This window comes from Ctenopharyngodon idella, chromosome 10 (genome assembly GCF_019924925.1).
Source record: "Ctenopharyngodon idella isolate HZGC_01 chromosome 10, HZGC01, whole genome shotgun sequence".
Classification (NCBI taxonomy): Eukaryota; Metazoa; Chordata; class Actinopteri; order Cypriniformes; family Xenocyprididae; genus Ctenopharyngodon; species Ctenopharyngodon idella.
Window position 1 is genome coordinate 15813951 of NC_067229.1, and position 23184 is coordinate 15837134.

The 23184-nt window shown below is 38.0% G+C and overlaps 1 protein-coding gene across 7 annotated transcripts in view; it reads right to left on the bottom strand.

Annotated features, from left to right (window-relative positions):
- The window catches only part of LOC127520625 (R3H domain-containing protein 1), a 43579-nt gene that overhangs the window by 17935 nt on the left and 2460 nt on the right, over window positions 1-23184 (bottom strand). The window contains exons 1-9 of one of the 7 annotated variants that reach the window (XM_051908924.1): window positions 15322-15576; window positions 9627-9813; window positions 8148-8355; window positions 7065-7100; window positions 6246-6332; window positions 1677-1806; window positions 1451-1529; window positions 388-447; window positions 11-151 (exon numbers count right to left, since the gene is read on the bottom strand). In XM_051908924.1, coding sequence (XP_051764884.1) covers window positions 11-151; window positions 388-447; window positions 1451-1529; window positions 1677-1806; window positions 6246-6332; window positions 7065-7100; window positions 8148-8324 — 710 coding nt within the window. In that variant the 5' untranslated portion in view covers window positions 8325-8355; window positions 9627-9813; window positions 15322-15576. Of the gene's footprint in view, window positions 1-10; window positions 152-387; window positions 448-1450; window positions 1530-1676; window positions 1807-6245; window positions 6333-7064; window positions 7101-8147; window positions 8356-9626; window positions 9814-15321; window positions 15580-23184 lie in introns of those variants that run through there. The other 6 variants (XM_051908927.1, XM_051908929.1, XM_051908930.1 and 3 more) reach the window with 6 other exon arrangements.

Below are 23184 nucleotides of genomic sequence, written 5' to 3' on the forward strand. Positions count from 1 at the left end.
CCACACGTACATTCTAGTATTGCTGGTTTTGTTGATAATTACTGATTTCCCAGTCTGATCGACATTATGGTCCAGCCCAAAATACGCCGCCACCCTGTGAAGGAGCATCCTGTGGTATGATGTCATCGGGGGGAACTTCCTCTTCTGACTTCTGTGGAAAAAAAAACAACCAACTTACATATTATAATACATAATATTTTATATTGATGTGCATAAATAACATGGCTGATATCTCAAATTAAAAGCTGATACATGAATCTTATTTTTAATATATATATATGTATATATGTATATATATATATATATATGTATATATATATATATATATATGAAACACACACACACATATCAGTATAAACTGTTCTTCAGTTTTTTGGCTCAACTTACTCAATGTTACTAATGAAGTCTAGAATATCTTGCTCGAGTTTCAGCAGCATCATTCTGTCCCTGTAAGAACAGCGTTCATTAGCATTTATCACAGCTCATCAACCTGATGAGAATCCAACACACAAGTGGCAGAATATTCAAATGTGTGCCTACAAGCTCTGCTTTGATCCACATTACCAACCAAGAAGAGATGCAAGACTTGTGTAAAACAGGATTTTTCTTATACATTTTAATAATAGAAATATTAAAAGTGTTACTTCACCCAAAAATGAAAATTCTGTCATCAACTACTCACCCTCATGTTGTTCCATCAGAAAACAAATAAAGATATTTTTAATAAAATCTGAGAGATTTATGTCATTGAAAGCCATATGAAAGGATTTTTTTCTTTAAGACCTATTAAACTTGTCTACCGGAGTCAGATAGGAAACGTAACACAAAACAGTATCAAATCTATGGTTATACTGAACCGAAATTTGATTCAAAAGCGAGAATTGATTTTTAATCAAATCATGACCTCAAAAAACGATTTTAATTGAAACATGAGGTACCAAAAGATTCCCACCCCTAGATAAGTCAACTAACTATTAGTAATGGCAAAATTAACTAAATATAAGTAAAATTGCAACTACATGTAAGCTAAAAATAAGCAAATTTGCAATTACATGTCAACTAACTATAAGTAACTTTGCAACTACAAGTCAACTAACTCTCACTAGAGTATTAGTAGACTGTTAGGGTTAGTAGAATAAGTTGACGTACTTGCAAACTTACTTGCAGACAGTCAGTAGAGTGTCTGTTGGGGAAGCATCAAAATGAAGTGTTAGCAGATATTATGCAGACAACCTACTAATACTCTAATGACTGGTAGTTGACATGTAGTTGCAAAGTTACTTATAGTCAGTAGAATGTCTAAAGTAGACTATTGAAATAAAGTGTTACAGTGACCTACTCTAGAAATAAAAATCACATTTTAAAAAAAGAGCTCAGTGAATGGACAGAAAGTAGCAGTAGCGTTCAGACGAGGGTGTGTTAATGAGACGGCGGGGGGATTTTCACACACCGGGGGTTGTTCTTCAGCGTGTTGACCAGAAACTCATGGAGGTCTATTCCCGTGGAGTCTGTGTATTCCTGACTGGGATCTGAGAGAGAGATGGAGAGAGATTCATCACACACATTCTGTTGCATCCATCTGGCCTGTGAGAAAACACCTCCTCTGCCAAAAAAACAAAGACACACACACACACACACACACACACACACACACACACACACACACACACACACACCTCTTGAGAGTGTCTTCTTGGACAGTCGGTCTGTTTTCTCTGGCTTTTCTGAGATTTTCTCACTGTCCTCAATTTTGATGGACGTTTCGTCTTTTTCAAAAGACTGACTGAGCTCGATATGAATCTTTTCCTGTAAAAACAAACAAACAAACAAAAAAAACAGATTTAGAAATAAGATATTAACAATCGCAAAACGTTTTATTTATATACAATATATTTGATATAAACACATTAACGTTCAAATTTCCCAAGTTTCTTAAAAACCCCCAAAAACAAACATTTTTGATGATTAGAAGACAAACATCAGCTCCTTTTTGTCATTATGAAGCGAGGAGGGTAATTTAAAGTTAATTATGATCTCTTTCCCTTAGCTGCAGCTAATCACAGGAGTTTGATTAAAATACTTTGCAGAGAGAATTAGCAGAAGACTTGTAATCATTTCAGGTAATAAAGACTTGCCTTCTCTCACATAACAATCACAATAAAGAACAAAAAAGTTCAACATAAACCCTAAACTATAATAGCACAAAAAAAAAAAAAAAAAAAAAAAAAAAAAAAAGATTAGTAACAGATCACAATTCTGGCCATAAATAAAGAAAAAATAAATAAATAAGTAAATAAAAAGCTAAATATCACAATAATATATACCAATAATAAATATATATACATATACACACACACACCAAATTCCATACATAATAATATGATTACACAATAATAATATATAATAATAATAATAATAATAATATTAATAAATAACTTTCACAAAGTGCTAAATAAATAAATAAATATTTTTTGTTCAAACACAAAAACTTAAACTTTACAAAAAAAAGAAAAGAAAAAAAAAAGATAAATAAAAAAAAAAGTGATACTCTGTTATATCAGCCAGGCCTTTATAGGATTAAAGCCACTGATTGATATTCAATCCCACTTTATAAACGATTTACACATTTTCATTTTGCTCATAAAAGATGCTCATTGTTCATTCTATTATGTTATAGTAAACTGTATTCAACTGACCTTATAACAGTTAAAAACTTTCGATAGTGATAGTACAAGCAGTTTATGTTCATTATAGTAAATATATTCCATTCAGGTGCACAGCTTTTGGGTTTAGAGGGTATTTTACACTGTTCTACGGCACATGAATTTATATTTCATGAATGGGATTTACAAACTCCCCTGAGGAGAACCACGAAGGATTGTGGAGGTTATGAGATCATTCTGCCCTTCTGTGAGCTTTGGACTCGATCCCACCATGATCCTTCACTCCGATGCTAAAACTCGCTTCATTTCAAACAGAGCGAGAGAAAGAGCCAGCCAAATGAACAGCAGTGGCTTTAAAGAGATAGTTCACCCTAAAATTATGATTCTTTCATCATTTATCCACCCTTTTGTGATCCCAAACCTTTTGACTGTCTTTCTTCCGTGGAGCAGAAAAGGAGATGTTTAGCTGAATGTTCATGCTGCTCTTTTCCATATAATGAAAGTGAACGGGAAACAGGGCTGTTAAGCTCCAACACTGACAAAAAAGCTATCGTATAATTTCAGAAGACTTGGAATATCATGCATGAGTCATATGTACTATGTTTATGGTTATTTTAAGCTAATTCTCAAAGCTTAAAGGGTAAATTTACCCAAAAATGAATTTTCTGTCATTAATTACTCACCCTCATGTCGTCCCAAACCCGTAAGACCTTTGTTCATCTTTGCAACACAAATTAAGAACCACACATAGGCAGTAACGGCAGGGCTTCCGTGTTCTGTGCTAACCCTTTAACTCATTGTCACCATTTACTTCTATTTTACAGGAAAATGGCAGTTTGACAGAGGGCAGAAAATCATATAAGTTTGGATTTTGTACATAGTAAATAATGACAGGTTTCATTTTTGGGTCCTTTCATGTTCGCTATAAATCGTTAGGCACTGTTTTTCATTCTCTAGCTTTTCTCTTCACTGTCCTCCAAAGAAGAAAGAAAGGCCTGAATTAACTGTCGAGCACCCTGAATGAGGACAAAAATGTCACGCTACACGAGGGACGGCGAGAGAGAAGACGAATGGACAGATCGTGAATGAGCAGGTTGTTGGGGGGGGGTACAAGGTACAGAGAGATGAGAAAGGTCTATGAATAGAGACCCTCTTTCCTCAGGGAGGAAGTCTCGTTCACTCGTTCAAGGACGTAAACTTGATTAAGGACATTTATTCGTCTTTCAGACGGTTCGTCCACAAAGACCTTGAGTTCTTTTCTTCCTCACCTGCTCTTGCACCGCATGACTTCTGATTAAAAAAAAAGAAGAAACACAGCTGATTGTTGCGTTTTTATAACAGAAACGTCTTTAAAAAGCAAGGTTGTCAAATGACATCAACATTGTCTGCTTCTTGTATTCATCGTATTCTCTGAAATATTATTTAGTCAAATATTGACATACTTGATAAAAAATAACTGAAAACTAAAATGCAAGTCAACAATGATATTGATCTGCACATGCAATGTATTTTGTTTACATCACAAATGTTACATCAATAATAATTTAAAAAAAATTAACAATACTTTTGAAAAACTATAAATATGACGAATATATATAAAAATCTTTATATAGAATTTAAATATAATTTCTTTTATTATTTCAAGTGTTAACAGATAATATATAGATAAATGTTATCTATATAAAAATGATGAAAATATATAAATGAATATAATCTACATAAAGGCTATAATTTCTGTATAGATTTATTTAGTGTTATAAATAAATGTATAAAATATAATGTATAAAAATGAAGAATGAATGTGATATATTAAAGCTAATTATATATATATATATATATATATATATATATATAAAGGCTACCTTTTTTCATAATTTCAAGAGTAAATAGTAAATTAAGATATTTTTAAAATTCATGTTGACAAGTATTAATGTAACATTGTGAAAAAAGAATTGTGATATATACATATGCGATTGAATTACACAACCCTTTTTACAAAATACCTATTTTAGCAGATTACCATCAATAACCTCCCTATGAAATAACCAAAGTGCAAAGAAAGTTACATCCTCGTATACAAAGAGCTGATGGTGCTGACCGCCTGCAGCGAGCTCTGGGCTTCTTAATAGCGGCTCTGAGCTGCACACTAACCTAATAAATAGAACAAAAATGGGGTTTGGATAAGAACAGGCAATTATAGCAATCCACTGAGCTAGGCAGCTGAGACAGGAAAATTGTATTTGGTATAGATGATGGATGAAAGCAATCCTGTGCTGGGGACGCGCACACGCGCACCTTTAATAAACGCACAGCTCTATTAAACGTGCACACGCGCAATCGACTCGCGTAAGAGTCTTTATAACTAAGAGCAGCGCTGATGTTTTGACAGCGTTATTGATGTGGGACGCACTGGAGCAAGGACAATGGTTAATCGGTTTGATCATAGTCTGTGTGCTTTGCGAAGCCCTTAAGGGGAATGATGATATAATATAAGATGAGAGGAAAAAAAATTATATTTCAATGCGTTTGCCTTATATCGCAAATGTATTGATATCCCCAGAGAAACTTTGCGTTGTCTCGCAAAACTATTGTGTTCTCCTGAGTAAATTTGTGTTTTCTTGCAAAACTATTGTGTGCCCTGAGAAAATTTGCGTTGTCTCGCAAAACTATTGTGTTCCCTAAGAAACTTTGCATTGTTTTGCAAAACTATTGCGTTTCCCTGAGAAAATTTGCATTGTCTCGCAAAACTATTGCATTCCACAAGAAACTTTGCGTTGTTTCACAAAACTATTGCATTCCCCAAGAAACTTTGCGTTTTCACAAAACTATTGCGTTCCCCAAGAAACTTTGTGTTGTTTTGCAAAACTATTGCGTTTACCTGAGAAAATGTGCGTTGTCTCGCAAAACTATTGTGTTCCCTAAGAAACTTTGCATTGTTTTGCAAAACTATTGCGCTTCCCTGAGAAAATTTGCATTGTCTCGCAAAACTACTGCGTTCCCCAAGAAACTTTGTTCCTACACAAAACATTTGCATCCTCTCACAAAGGTATTCCCCTGAATGTCATTTTCTTGCAAAACTATTGTTCCCCAGAGAAAATTCCTGTTCTTTCGCAAAACTATTGCATTCCCCAAGAAAAACTGCATTCTCTCCCAAACATTTGCACTCTCGCAAAAATGTTTGCGTTCCTCCAAGTAACTCTGCATTTGATCGCAAAAGCACCGAAATACAGTTTGACCTCCCAACTCATATTATTTCCATCACAAAAGTTTTGCGAGCAAATACAAAGTTGCTCAGGGGAACGCAAAGTTTCTCTGGAGAACGCAAAAGGTTTGCAAGAAAACGCAAAAGCATCGAAATAATTTTTCTGAAATAATCTAATTTCGAAATAATCTCATTTCTTTTTACCATCACAGTGTCCCCTAAGGGGCTTCATACATTGCATGCTAGTTTTATTATAAACAGTATGTGAATTAAGTAAACTAGGTCACATGTCCTAAAAGGTAAGGAGTATGCTATTCCGAACACACACACACACACACACACACACACACACACACACACACACACACACACACGTTTACCTGTTCATGTGGCAGTTCTCGGATCGGAGGGGGAGATGGTTCCTCACACACCGCCAAGCTGCGAACTAACTTTAACTTGCCGTTGGACTGGAGAAGAGTAACCATGGTTACCAAAACGTCTGGCACTCATTCGCAAAAAAAATAAAAAAACGTCCAACAACGCATGACTAAAAATATACAAGCACCATTTTGCAACATCTCAGGAGACTTTTCAGAGCTCTGGGAGGGGTTTGCGTTAATTAAAGGCATGTTTATTAAAACCAACCCTTATATAAACATCTGAAACCCCTGAAAGTCTGAAAATCTCGAACGTACAAAAACACAAAAAAAAACAAAATACAAATACTTGGACAGGTTTTTTTTTTTTATGTAAATCATTATTCTTAGAAATAATAATAAACACAACAGACGATTTCTTGCAGGCAATGTCAAAACAACCAAGAAGAACACAGTTTTAATGAACAAACTCAATGTAATTACAAAAACAGTTTGGCTGTTCAAAATGCAGTGATAAACCGGCATCAACAGCAGAGCAGAATTCGGCACTAGGTGGGAAAATCTCCAGAGGAGGCGCTTTGGTCTTACAAACCCCCGGCATTTCAGTTCATGCTGCAAAACTGCTAAATGCAGCATCCCCCCTAAGCACATTTATTATTCTTTACTGAGTCGAGCAGGGGCTTTTATTCCCACAATGCACTGCCGAACTCTCTCTCTCTTTTTCTCGCAAGGCACACAGAGTGCAGGCAAACAAAACAACCAACAAATCAATCAAAAAAAATAAAAATAAAAAGACCAACTCATGCTGTGATCATACCGTACCTTGGACCGTTTAATACTCTGTGCTGATTGGCCGAGCTGTTGTTAATAAGTAAAAAAAAAAAGGGAGGAAATTCGGATCATGTTATGAAATAGTTAAAATACACAATGTTTTTTTATAACGTATGAAATGCTTAAAAATGCATTATATATTTTAATATATATGAACTATAATGTATTAATTAAAATAATAAATATAAAATATAATTTATTTTTCAGACTTTAGATGTCAGAAGATACAATTTTGTAGGTTTTTTAACCTTAATTTTAACCAAACTGCCATTGCAACCATGTAAAAACCTTAAGTATCATAAGTTAAATGTACCTGAAAGCAATAACTATTAAAGATAGTGTGTTTTTTTTTTTTTTTTTACACTACTAATGTCACCACTCTTTTTTCAATTAATATTCAACAGTAAAGACACTTATAATGTTACAAAAGATTTCTACTTTTTTCAAAACATTAAATAATTCAATGTATCGCCCAGTCCTGGAAATTTATGGCAAATCCACAAGGTCAAAAAGTTGAGTTGTGCATGTTATTGCAGGTAATATATCGTTAAAGGAGTGTGTGCACCAGTGAAGCAGCTAATTGTACAGGAAAGGAGAGAGAAATGAACAATGAGAGAGGAATAGAGCTGAGATCAGCATGTGTTTCAATGCACCTGGCCGCTGCCCTTTCTCAATGCACCAAGAGCAGATGGTGGCAAAGTCACACTCTCTCACACACACACACACACACACACACACACACACACACACACACGCGCGCGCGCTCACACCCTGAGGGTTTGCAGATAAACCAGCAGGATTTCAGGTGCAGATTAACTGTCCTTCCTCTCTTTCCTGGCATTAGCCAATCACACGCCAGCTTGGATCCGATTGGCTGAATCTACTCATCTTGTTGTCTTATCTCTGTCTTTAAGCAGAGACATTGGAATAATGGAAACCACGGCAACAGCATACCACTCAGTGGTCATTAACATCCCATAATAAGTCATTACAAAGAGGCTACAATCTCCTTTGCAGGTGGCTTTGGAATATATTACCCATAATGCACAGTTTGAGGTGCGTCACCAAGTTTACCTGAGTTTGATGGGAGGAACTTTGGTCTGTCACACACTCCTGGGTGTGTGTGCCGTTGTTCTGGGGTGTGTGTTGGGGGTCGTCAAGGGTCGCGGGCGGTTCGGCCATGTGCGGCCCGTCACTCTCCAGAACCTTCATAACGTCACAACTTCTGGTGTCCAGAGAAGATTCAGACATTATCCTCAGACGCAAGGCTGAAAATCACCACCTGCGAGATAAAAAGACACACTGGTGATTTAGTTGACAGCATAATTATGTTGATTTCAACTTGTGATGTTAAAATTACTGGTTCTTTGCTACCAAATTGATGTTAAATTTGTAAAAATGTAACACAGGTTGGATGACATTACGAATTCTGCAATGCCAAAGGCTCACCTCATGAATATTAATGATGTCTGAAGCTGCTTCGTAAACCTTCCTTGAATGTGCAGTCATGTAACCTAATTAATATTCATTTCCCATAGTAGTATTCGTTAATTAGACAGCTGACTAGCGCCCAATTATCATCATATGCTTTTCGGCCAATCAGTTAAGCCTGCAGGCTAATGTCAATCTACATAATTAAAAATTATAAGTACAAAAAAATCTACAAGTGAAATCTTTTTTCATAGATAAATTTGCACCTATAGTTAATTTGATGTGAATAAAACTGAGGTTGCGAACTTAAAGCATACTCAATGCCATACCAAATTTTTCTGGATAGTTCTGTAGGACTCAATTCAGTACTTGACTAAAAGGATTAGTTCATAAAAATTATTAATCATAATTCCATTCATGTTGAAGCTGATTCATAACCTTTCTGGAACATGCAGTCACAAACTAATTAATATTCATGAGCCATTCATGAAGACTTCACCATGGAGGGATTCGTAATTTCACCACATATGGCAAAAGATTAGCTCATAACTATTAATTAGTTGCTGACGTTACAAGTGGAATTGAGCAATCATGTAAACAATTAATCTTCAAGTTCCAAACCTTCTACTTTGAACGATTCGTAAATCTGATTTGTTAGAAAAGCTTGCGTAAAAAGGCCAAGCAGTGCAGGCTTGTCGAAAAAGAAATGCAAGAAATAAAGTACTGTATGTTGAAACTTTGAAGTCACTGTTTTAATTAAAGTTGTTTAGACTGTAAATATGCCTTTACAGTTTTATGATATCATTATTGAGAACCAACAAATTTCACTAGTTAGCCGCCATTAATGAAATGAAAACAAGATTGTACACACAATATGGCGAACGCACAATTTTTCAAAGTTTTTGATGAAAAAAAGATGCATTTACATAGTCTGTAACTATAAGTTCCACAAGTTACAAAACTATTGAAATCTAGGTACGTGAAAGAGAACTGGGAACTTCTATCCCTCAAAGCTTTCAAATTTAATATTTAGACAAATTGTCATGAACTAAAAACATTTTGGTATTTCGTTTAAAAGTAAACTTATTCGCATAAACATCATCAGTACGAATGTTGGTTTACCGGCTGTGCTGTTTTCAGGACTGGGCAGGAACCTTAGGGAGTGTAGGACCCAGGGGCCTCCAGAGGCAGCGGGGCGGACTGAGAGACGGACAGGGGGCAGCAGCAGTCCCATGACCCCCGTCACCAGCGCTTGGGTCGGGTCGCCAAGCCACGGCTCACGCACACGCTCCGCATCACCCTCGGACACCTGTCACACACACACAAGGACAGAGGTCATGGGGTCAAATACAGCGAGGTCAAGAGGTCAGGGATGCATGGATACAGTAGGGAGAACTGAACTTGCATGTGGGTTGTTTGACGGAAAGTCTAAAAGGTCTTTCGGGAGCAGAAGCACTGCAGCGCTTTTAAAAAAGTGTCAGGATGGTGACATGAATATGTAGAACAGACTGTGCTGCAGAGAAACAGGAACATTAAAATACATTGAGAGGAAGTCATGTTTAAGGCTGAACCTTTTACGCATTTTAAGCATTTCAATGCGCTATAAGGAATACTAAGCCGATAAATAAGACTTCATACTCAATTTAAAAGTATAGTCTGTTGATTGGAATATAAAAATAGTAGTTTTTTGACTACAATTCAGTATGACAAGGTTTAGTTAATGCATAGGTCTCGTGATGTTGCGTCTTTAAACACTCCTATCTAGTACAATCACTTTAGTTAACAAATTTCTTGAAATAAGCCCTATTCATTTACAAACTGAGAAATTTCTATCCACCATCTGACTGAAATTGGCATTGCTATCATGTACAACAGAAAAACTTCTTGCTAGTCAAAAAGAAAGAGACTTGTAATAAGAAAAAGAGAGTGACATTTGGGACAGTACTTGTCAAGGCAAACAAGTGTTAAAAAATAAATACCAAACTCAACACAAGTGGTGAAATTACAAAACCTACTATGACAAACAATTAGTATCGATCATACCAATTTATTTGACTGGAGAAATTGTAAATCCATCAATGAGGAACAACTAGAATTTGTAGTACCAAATTAATACAGGAGGCAAAATTAAGAATCCTACTGTGAAGAATGATTAATATCATTGTTTCAACGTACCACAAATGGCGAAATCAAATCCTGCTATGACAAGTAGTACCAAAGTATCAGTAGTACCAAAAAAATACATTATGGCACTACTATGATGAACTGTTAGTATCAGTAGCATTCACGCAACACTAACACAAGAAAGAACAAAAACATTATGAAAGATACCATAAAAATGAATGATAATACTTTGACAAGAAATGTATGAATATTTAATAGGTCACAATGTTTGTAACCTTCCTATAGGTTCCATTCACATAACTTAATATTAATGATTCAAGGCTTCACCATAGTAGGATTCATTCATTCGTTCATTCCCATGTAATGTCCAATCCTACTATGACCACTAGTAATTTTAGTGCATTTATAATTTTCATTTAGTTTTCCATCTAATATTTATAAATTACTTCATCTTTATTTCAATTAGCAATAAAACAAAAAATAGTTTTAGTTAATGACAACAACCCTGGTGCCAACTCGATACAGATGACAAAATTACCAATCCTACTCATGAATGTTTATTTCATTAAAATTACTTGAGGTGTTCTGACAAGTCAAGAAAATAATGAATATTAGTAAGTTGTTTCATAACAATCCTATGACGTTAAAGCAACGCCTTCCCAACAGTATAGGATTCATTCTATCAAGCAAAAGCAGCACGATTCTGGATAAACAGAAATCACGATTCTCCCACAATTCTGAAGAGACAACTAAACAAAACAACATGTAATTTACTAGAGTTTCTGACAAAATGTTAATTGCTGCAGTCTATTTAAAATGTTTAATTACTCTGAATGAATTATTTAAAATAAATCGGTTCGAATTAATGATTCAATGACCCAATCATAAATACTTGTCACTGTTGTTTCATTACTGGATGAATCAGTATTTTTGAAAGAAAGAATCTCTTGAATGAACGATTCAATGACATACTTTTTTAATAGTCACTTGTCGCCACCTGGTGGCGTAATGATGTAATGATACAATGCTATTTGAAGCATCAAATTACTTTCAAAAGGTGAACTATAAACTTTTATTCCAGTACTTCTGTGATAATGAATATTTGTAACACAGAAATAATGATACCTCTGTGGTTCAAAAGACTGTTTGTGAAGCTGTTTCATACCTATATTCATGACAACTGCTCTCTCTGGCTAAGCGGCAGAATTGTTGTCATTAAGAAATGAGATCATGTGGGTATTTGAAGCGAAATTGCGATCTTTTAGCAATTAATCGTGCAGCTCTAATTCAAGCTTGTGTCTTTATGAACTGAACATATGGGCCAGTGTTCGCCCGGGCATTAATGACCCAAAAACACCCAGCCCCACCCCCGGCCATCTCATCACCGTCAATACAGAAACCTGTGCCAAGTCGCAACCCGCTATATATCTCGAGGTCAAACGGGCATAACCTGACTCGGTAATCCCGCAAAGCACACCAACTGGGTCCAAATACATTGCACAATCTGGCCACGGTAGAGTCCTGCTAGAGATTCAGGTTACTAAAACCATCAGGAGATGCATACCATGAAACACACACACACTGATCAAAATTCAAGGGATTAGCATCACGCGCGATTTGACAGTAACGCAGGTGGCGGCAATGACAAGAACAGGTGGGTATGACCACACACACAAGCACAAATACACAAGCTGTCATCCAAACAGCCAGACGGTCCATCAGAATTACCCGAGACCATGCCATGACTTTTTCCGTGAGTGTTTGCGCACAGGTCACTGGCATTATCCCACATCACCGCAGGAAGTAGGAGTGGATAATGTGTCTCTTGATCTTCTTTGGGCTCAAAACGGACCATTCTGGGGCGCAGGGACAAAGGGCGGCACAATTGCGCACCAACTGACGCTTTCAAGGACAATTATGACTTATGAGAGCGCTTTTCCTCCCACACATGGATTGAAACACCTACTGTTGGCAGGAATTACACGAGTGCTGTTCATAAATATCCAAGCATCTCTCTTGCTGCGGGCTAATCTCAGCGCTGCCGTATCTTTTCCTCCGAACACGGCGTTTATGTCGAGGTGAAGTGAAAAATCTGAATCTGCATTTCAAAATACGCCCTCCACCGCAACTACCCTCCCCTCCTGCATGCACAACAGTTTTCGCTCCATATTCAATAAGTTCTTCCGAGCATCACTAGAGAAAAAAAAAGACTCCCCGCAGACCTCAGCGGCTGTATATTTTCACAAACTTGACAGTACAGATGTCCGAGTTTGACGCTGGAGGATTAAAAAAAAAAAAAAAAAGAGAGAGAAAATCAACCACCGCAGAAACACACAAATACACCGGCTGTCTCTCAAAAACTACACAGCTGACTACCTAGACAGCATTTTTGGGTATAATTGGTATGATTCCAGTCGAGTGATGCTCAAGAATAACATATGTCACCCAAAAAAAGCTATCTTTGCTAAGTATGATGACTAAAAATGTTGTCTAGATAGGTAGCGTACTGATATCTAAGATTGCCCATAAATGCTTTCTAGCTAGGCAGCTCACTAGGTACTGTTGTCAAGGTAAGATTTTGATGCCCAAAAATGCTGTCTAGAAAGGCAGCTAACTAGGTCTCATGCCCGAAATGCTGTTTAGTGTGGGTACAATTCCTAAAATGGCTGTCTAGAAAGGTAGTGCACAACCATGTTGTCTAGTAAGGCAGCTCGCTAGATATGTATAATACTCACTTGCTTTGATGCCAAACCATGCTGTGTAGATAGGAAGCTCATTTGGTACAATGCCCAAAACTGCAGTCTAGGAAGGTAGCGCACTAAGTATGATGCCCACAATTGCTGTCTAGGCAAACGGGTAATAAGCTTTTGATGCTTGAAAATGCAGTCTAGGTAGGTGACTCAATAGGTATAACGACCTAAAATGCATCCAGCTCACTAGATCTGATGGCCAAAAATGCTGTCTGTGTAGGCGTATAACAAGGTTTTACATTCACATTTATGCATTTAGCAGACGAAAATGATTCTTAAAACTGCTACTTAGGCAGCACAAAAGGTATAATGCTCTAAATTCATCCAGAAAGGCATCTCACAAGGAATTATAACAAAAAAATGCTGTCTAGGAAGGTAGCGCAGTAAGTATGATGTACACAATTGCCATCTAGGCAAACAGTTAATGAGCTTTTGATGCCTGAAAATGCCATCTAGGTAGTTGGCTCAATTGGTATAATGCCCTAAAATGCATCTAAGAAACCAGCTCACTAGATCTGATGGCCAAAAATGCTGTCTGGGTAGGCGAATAATAAGGATTTGCATTTATGCATTTCTCTGACAAAAATGATGCTCAAAGTACAAATACTGTCTAGGCAAACAGTTAGTAAGCTTTTGATGATGAAAAATGCCATCTAGGCATCTCACTAGGCATGATGCTCAAAAAACACATCCGGCAAGGCAGTTCAAGAGGTATTATGCCTAACGCTGTCTAGGAAGCAAGCGCACTAATTGTGATGCCCACAAATTCTGTCTAGGCAAACCGGTAATAATCTTTTGATGCCCAAAAATGGCATCTAAGTAGGAAGCTTACTAGGTATGATGCCCAAAGATGCTGTCAAGGTAGTTTACTGGGTTGAGACAGTCAATGTCATAAATCACTAATTCTGGAATGGACACACGGACTTTAATCAGACAAAGCTAAAACGTCAGCTCACAAACAAACAAATATCACTTTACTGTTTTCCTTTTTTTACGTTTTGTCTCAACACACCACTAAAAAAAAAAACAAAAGACAATATTAAACACAACAGACTAATACATGCAAATTAAATTAAATAAAAGAAAAAAAACAACAACTTTTCACAAAAATGGATGCAACATCATCTCGCTTTAACCTTCTTGTCCAAGACAATAAAGCCCATCCGTAATTTCCCATTATCAATTATTAATCACCATATTTCAGGAAGCAGCGAGCACTTACCCTCCTGACAAAAGAAGCGCATCACTGCGCCGGGCTCCAGGCTACACATATTTCACTTCACTCCTGTTTTAGACTAATATGCAAATGTCCCATATTTCTGGATAAAAGCGTTGCTAATGGTTTTCCCTCCTTTTTTCCTCCTCCTGTCACAATCCGTGTTCTCAGTGTGTGGCCGCTGTCACAGTCGAGCTATTCTTCTCCTCTCCTCTCCTCTCCTCATCAGTTCATTTACACGATTCGCCACATTAACGATATTAGCCGGGCTGCCTTCGGCTGTAATTTACACCGACACAAACACCCAGCTTTCCACTGATAGCCGCCTCAGGCGCATTTTTAAATTATAAAATAGAGCAATTACGAGAATGTCATCACAAAGTGTGTGCGCACACGCACACGAGCAGAGAGTGCAATTTGCTGACACACAAATTTAGTCAATGAATTTAACCAAGGTTTAAAGTTAAGACGGAATTAGCACTAAAAACTAATTTAGATTATTTTATCACTCACGCTTTTGCATATATTTATTTGAAGACCAATCTCAAATGTTACAATTTTTTCCATCTAAAGTGTTTCATAGTAAAAATAAACGTACAAAATTTCAACTATTTTGTTCAAGTCTTTTACTACTTTATGTATTTATTTTTACGTTCACCTCAATTAAAATAAACATAAAAAAAACATCAGCATGCAACTCATTACGTTCAAGACTTCACACACACACCTGCCTGTCGTTCATGATCCGCTGCTCGGCTCACATCATTAGTTTCCATAGCAGACCGAGTGCCATCAAACGGAGCGCGCTCAGTGCAGCTCTGCTCTCCTCCGTCTGAGCGCGGAGCGTTCGCGTACCTGCCCAAAGCCATCGCTGCCGCAATCCTTCCTGATTCTCCTCTCTCTCTCTCACGCACACACACTCTCCGCCAAATCAACAGCTGGCCTTTGTGATGTCATCCCTCCCCCGGCCAATCAGAACGCCCTGAGGGCTGGGTGCAGTATGTCAGCGCTAAGCAGGGCTCCACCCTCGAGAGCCAATCAGATGGCCCCTGTGGACCGGAGAGAGAGGCAGACGGCAAAGACACACACACACACATACACGACCAACTGTGGCGAAGTGCCACTGTGGGACAGTCTGTCAGGGTAGGAGCACGCCAGCACTGCAAATCCACCTTATTCCATTGCAAAGGGTGCATGTAAGCTACCCGTCAAACTCAGTGCCGCAGTCGCACACACGCCCTACTTAAAGTGACGTCCCCTTGTGCCTCAAAAATCTCCATGTTTCTATGCACATTTTTGCGAACAAATAATACCTGCTGGTTAGGTGGAGGTAGAGTGTGGTTAGGTAGACACCGCGGTTTAACAAGCAACTCCCCTTTCCATTGCTGACTGTCACAGGGACATGAGGTCATCGGGAAAAGTGGGTCATGGAAAACGATTTGCGTGTTACTGTCGAAAGAAAAATAGTTTCGAATATGAACGAAAGGTTAACAAACGTGCTTTAAGACCGGTCCCACTTTATATTATCCCACTTATTGTGTACATACAAGTTTTTACATTGTACTTATATTTTAAAAAAAACCTGCATGTAATTACACCTGTAAATACATTTATAATTACACTGTTGACCCATCTCTTACACCTTAACCCACCCTTAAACCTACCCATACCACCAAACCTGTCCCTAACCTACCCGTATCCCACCTCAATAGCAGCAAAAGTGCTTTGCAATACAACATGAACACAACAAGTACATTGTACTTATTTTTTGATGTAAGTACATAGTAGTTAAGGCCACCCATATAAAGTTGGACCGACAAACCCAATAAAATACTGTCTACGCCCAGAAATGCTGTTTGTTCGCATTTTATTAGGTTTGATGCCCAAATTTCATTCTGTAGGCAGCTCAATAGGTATGACACCAAAATTGCTGTCTAGATAGTGAGCTCACTAGGTTTGATGCCTAAAAATGCTGTCTAGATAGGGAAGTAACCAAGTAAAATGCCCATAAATCATGTCTAGGTAGGTGTCTCATAAGGTTTTATGCCCAAAAATACTGTCTAGACAGTAGGGATGGGAATTTTTGTCAATTTTTCATTTCGAGTACAGATAGTTCTCAAAAACAAGTACTCGTGGGGCGGGGCGTGCACAGGGGGCGGGGCAGAGCGTGTCCGTCATGGCGATAGCAAAAATATTTTAATTAATGCACTGTTACAAAAAATTAATGTTGACAAACAAAAAAATGACATGCAAATGTTCATCAAAATGTGAAAATATGACTAGAAAAATAACAGACAATCAGACTGCTAGATAATCAATGCATCAATGTTTCCGAAAAAAGAAACATCTAAAAGCATGAGGTGAAGCTGAAGAGTGAATGAACACCAGTAAACTGAAGCCTGTTATATGAAAAGTATGAGATTAATCAGATATCCTAGATACACAACATAAACTTAACATTACAACTGGTATCTGCACAAAACGACACAAACGCAAGTGAACTTGAACTAAGTTACGTGCTAACCAGAATGCGTTACTCCTGTTGTTAATGCACGGGCAACTAAAACACAAAGAATTCATAACTTTCTATAGTGTTCTAATTATAATGTTATGTATATGGCAGATTGGTGCTGCACATCTTGTACTTAACCGTACTTTCATCTACTTCATCGTGTAATTCCAGACATCCCTGCATGTTTTCGACACCATGATGAGAAACAATTTATTTAAAACATAGGCCTGTTGAAAAAATATGATGAAAAAATAACACTGATGAATTATTAATAATACCATCAATGTTTTTGAAAAATAAACATCTAAAAGGTATATGACTGTCTTAAATAACCCAATCATAGTCAATAATGTTGGCATTGCTGTTTGAGATGACGCTGAAGAGTAAATGAATACACTTAACTGTATTTTCATTATCAAAGTGATTCAGGCATCACTGCACGCTTTCAAATATAGTTTCACATTATTTTGCTGGCGTTCTGACAATTTGTACCCTGTCAGATTTTTCTACCTCCCATTGAAACAGTAGGTAACAATTCAACAGCAAAAAAATGCTACCTATCAGATTGTGCTTCCAGTATGATATTAATGTGTTTTAAGGCTTTATTAACATCTAAACCTACCCTTACAATAATGCAAGTACAGTGGTGGTAGCAGAATCTGCCATTATTCATTAGAACAAGTACAAATCGACCGTGAAAAATGGTACCTATCAGATGTGCTTTATTAATGTCTACACCTACCCTAACCCTAAACCTACCCTTGCAACAATGCAAATACAGTACTTTTGTGTTATTTACCATGACAAAAACGATGTAATATTGATATGCGCACGTGCAGTAATCCCGGGTAGGACAATCTGATGGGTAGGATGAACTGTCAGGACACCGAGCTGGATGGCATGCTGTCCTAACGCTACCTAATCAGACCTTAGAAACCGCCCAAAATGCCACAATAACCAATCAGAAAAGAAGCTAGGGAGCTAACTAGGTAAAATGCCCATACACGCCATTTATGTAGGGGGCTCACTAGGTTTGATGGCCAGAAATGCTGTCTAGAAAGGGAGATAACGAGGTAAAATGCCCATAAACCCTGTCAAGGTAGGCAGTTTACTAGGTTTGACACTCAAAAATGCTGTCTAGATAGGGAGGTCAGGAGGTTTTACACCCAAAAATGCTACCTATGAAGACAGGTAACTAGGATTTATGCCCAAATTTGAGTCTACTTAGGCAGTTCTCCAAGTATCTGTCTAGACAGGGATCTCAATAGGTTTAATGCCAGATGTTGCCTAGATAGGCAGCTCACTATGTTTGAGGTCTAAAAATGCTGTGTAGGTAGGAAGCTGACAAATTATGATGTTGTCAAATGCAGCCTAGGTAGGCAGTTCACAAGATTTGATTCACAAAAACACTGCCTAGGTTAAGAATGCTAGAAAAAAAGCCACCTAGGTAGTTGGCTTTCTTGTTTAATGCTCAGAAACTCTGTCTAGGAAGGAAGACCAACATGTTCGATGCTCAGAATGTCATCAAGGTAGGTAGCTCGCTAGGCATGATGCTCAAAACCGCAGTCTAGGTAGACAATTCAAACTAAACATGCTTCCAGACAAAACAATATATCTAGACAAAACTACAAATTAACAAACAATCATAATCTTGACATGATGGTGACTGACTGCGACAACAACTACCACCGTTTTTGCTGAAGAAAAAGGAATAAAAGTCGAACTGACAGTTGCACAAAGCCAGTCAAGTTAAAGTAAAACTCCCCATTCACCAAGCGGATCCTTTCAGTGAAAGAGAAAATCTGCAAAAATTCCAGCTAAACGGCGCATTACATGCGTCTCATTTGCATAACAAAAGACCAGAGGGGGGGACGACTGGCACTGCTGGCTAATTGTAGCCCAAGATGCCGTTAGCCTGCGGAGGAAATGTGACAGCAGCGTTTATTCTGCTTTCCCCCTGACGGTGTCCGCAAGCACGGTGGGAATAGCCTCGGGATAAGGGTCGGGATTTGCAGACACCTTCTAATAAGCATGTTGGGGGCAGGGGCGGTTAGTGCTTTGCTTAGGGACTAGCATGACCAAGAAACGTTACCTATGTAAAACAACAAGAATAAATGAAAAAGATATGGATTACTGAAGCAGCGGCGACAGCGGGAGGTAGCACAGTAGTAATTTGTATTGGATATTATCTCATTAGGGAGAAATGTCCAGCTCTACGCTGATTACCGAAAGAGAGAACAGGTCAATAACTCTGTAGCGCCCCAAAATACCACGCCGCCATAATTCACCAAACTAGTCATTATTCTCGTTAATACGTAGGGAAGAGAGAAGGTCTGCTGTCCGCCGGCTTTTCCAGCCATGTAAGGACAGAATGAGAAAACGTGTTGACATTTAAAGGTGACCGGTCACAACGGTCATTTCTCTGGTCTAGGTGACACCTCTGGGCGGCTCCAAGACCTGGATGCATCCGAGAAAAATAAGTCGACGAGAGTTTTGTGGAAATCTGGACACAAGATGCTCTCAAGGAGATAACGAATTTTACCCGAAAAACATAAAGTGGTCCTGCTCTAGAGTCACAGTACTTATTGGGTGAACAGGGAGCAGAGGGTGAATGGGTAACATTCAAGATGACAGATTTTTATTCAAAAGCATAACAGGTTGACTTTGATCTCTGTTCAGTTTAACTGTATAATACTGTGTGCTCCTTCACACAAAGGTCTGGCTTATGGGTTTAAAGTACTTTTTGGGTGAACAAGGTGCAGGGGGCAAACAGGTACAATTCTAGATGATAGCATATATTTTGTCAAAAGCATAACAAGGAGATCTTGACCTCTTTTGAACACCAACTCATACACTGACCAATACAAAAGTCCAGCTCTAAATGCACATTACTTTTTGGGTGAACAGGGCACACAGGGTGAAAAGGTAACATTCAAAATGCTAATTAATATTTTGCCAAAAACATATCAAGGTGATTATATTCTATTTCGGATGCCAATTTAACTATATATTACTCTACTCTCATTAACAAGCTGATTATAGCCGCTTTTGGGCACCAATTCAGCTGTATATCACTGTACTCTCATTAACAAAGTCTGGCTCTACATTCACACTACTTTTTGGGTGAACAAGGCACACAGGGTGAAAAGGTAACATTAAAAACAATAACTATTTTGCTAAAAACCTGGGGCCTCACTTTTAACTGTTGTGTACGCACAAAACATGCCCTGAAAGAGCTGTACGCCACTTCCTACACAAAAGATGGGATTTATAAAAACAAACTTGACAGAAAAATTTGCGCACTTGCGCGCAAACTCTGACCCATGCGTACAGACTCTTTTACAAGGGTGTAAAAAGTAATGAAGTAAACAGAATGATTTTAAACTGTTTTCATATTTTGTTTTTCATTACGCAGAAGTTAAACGAAAATGATATGAATTTAGATAGTGGATGTGCTACTTTTGATCACTTTTCGTGTGACACACTGTTTTAATGACAGCGAGGAGTGATAGGCACACAAATTGTTTAAAACAATTAAAATACTATTTGGCCAGTGGAAATGAATGAATCAACTCTATTGTAAAAACTTAATCTGAGAAGTATTTTATAGCTACAATTTTGTTTTTATGGATATTTTGATACATATGTATTCTAAAACAAAAAGGATATTGGATGATTTTTAGCAGTGTAATGTGTATGGCACAAATGGCATTTATAGTCCATATTTAATATTTTCCAATGTCTTGTATCTTTGATAGGTACAATTCTATTTATTATATTATCTATATATTTTGGTGATTTTGACCTCTTTTGGACACCAATAACACAAAATCCTGCTCTACATTCAAACTAGTTTTTGGGTGAACAGGGCGCACAGGGTGAAAATGTAGCCTTCAAAACTATAACTAATATTTTGCTTACCAAAGTGATTATGGCGTTTTTTGGACACCAATTCAACTACATACCACTGTATACTTCTTTGTCCAGCTTTAAAAATTCAATTGTACACAATTGTCCAGCTTTAAATTCACAGAACTTAATGGGTGAACAGGGCACATATGGTGAACAGGTAATGTTCACAATGACAAAAATTTAACAAATCACCTTTAAACACCAGTTCAACTGCATTTCACAGCACTAGTTTAATTTATTAACCCAAATGGCAGTTATTGGTTGAACTGAGAGCACAAGCACCTACTAGGTAAAAAGTCATTAAATAAAAGTCATCTCATTGTCTATAATGAATGCGGTGCTGCAGAATGAAGTGATGCTCAGGTGAAAGGGGGGTGAGGGGCGCGCAGGTGAGAATCCTCCTGTGGTGATGCAGATGAGCTTGTACGAACAGGAGCTCGTGGATCATTCCTTACCGCAGCGCCTCTCGCGCACGAACATTAATATTCGGCGTGACAGAAACAGGCCGGCGGCACAGGAAACCAGGACGCCTAACAATACACTGCATGAGTGTTTAAAAATATATATAAATAAAATAACAGCTGAACAATCGCAAGGTCAAAAAGAACCCTAGTGCAGGACTATGCATCATGTCAGCGCTTTACAAGAAAAATTAAGTTCACGTACCAGATACAGGTTATTGTTTGGCTGCTGGAAATCTGAATGGTCAAAGATCTTGGTTTTAAATGCAAAGTGCTGCAGATCATAATATCTGTGATATCACTGTGACCTTGAGTTGTCATTGTAATTGATCTGAATTTGAACTGCACGATAAATCGTTTTAGCATCGATATCACGATGTGTGCATCCATGATAGTCACATCGCATAATGTGCAATGTCAAGTGGATCGTGGTTTATCTGTGATACGTACGGAGCAGGCACCACGGTTTGAAATGCACATGATTCTTGGATTAATTGCAAAGTTTAACCATCATAGAGTGAAATTTTATCATTTGCATGTGTTTTAGGTCCTGTCAGTCTAAACATTCAAGCGATTTTAAGCCATTCAAGTGCAAGAAGACATGAAAGAGAACTAATTTCGGAATTTGCGCGCTGTTTTCCGTGTGCACACAGAGCAGAGCAGCACAGACAGCACGCGAACACCAAATTCCACACATACTCGCGAAATGCGTATCATTGTATTGGATCCATGCATTAGCTCTTAAAGTGACAGCAGCCTAATATTCCTGCTGCTGTCTGTGTCTTTAATGTTAATCAAACAACAAAATACAAAGAGAAAATCACTTTTGTATATTTAACAAAGATTCATTAAATTTAATTTATACAGGGAAGACTTTGCAGTGTTATTTTACATTTGATAATTCAATTTCTGTACCTGAATACTGTTAAGCCCCGGGTATACTTCGGCCGTCCGCGTTCGTGCACCGTCCGCATGACGTAATTTTTGTCATGCGGAGGCCTCGCGGCCGGCCACACACCCCGTCCGCGTGCAGCCCAAATTTCGAGACCGTGCGGACAACAACGCATGCGCAAGCAGGACAGAAGAGTCCACTAGGTGGCAATACGCACAGTACTGAGCACAATGTGCAGTCATTGAAGAAGAGACTGTAAAGCGCGATTCAAAAACAAGACGAGTAAACTCAGAAGCATGCCTTCTCCATTGTTTTTGTTTCTTGTTCTCTTGGTGTATCTTCTGAACTATGTTGCAATGGTGGATGCACTATTTTTCTTCTCCGATCCTGCCCAGCTAATGTCCCGTTGATGACACGATGTCTGGTAAAGAGTATAGAAAAAATTGTACTGCGCATGTGTCGAACCCGGTCATCCGCGCGCATCCATGGTTTAGTATACTTTGAAGGACGTGCAAGACGCGTCCGGGCACGGAAAGTGAAGTATACCCGGGGCTTTAGACTTACCTGAAAAATAAAGCACTGTTACTTAAAGGATTAGTTCACTTTGAAATTAAAATGACCCGAAGCTTTACTCACCCTCAAGACATCCTAGGTGTATATGACTTTCTTCTTTCTGATGAACACAATCAGAGTTATATTAATAAATATCCTGACACATCCAAGCTTTATAATGGCAGTGAACGGGACCAACGAGTATGAAGCCCAAGAAAGTGCATCCATCCATCATAAACGTACTCCACACGGCTCCGGGGG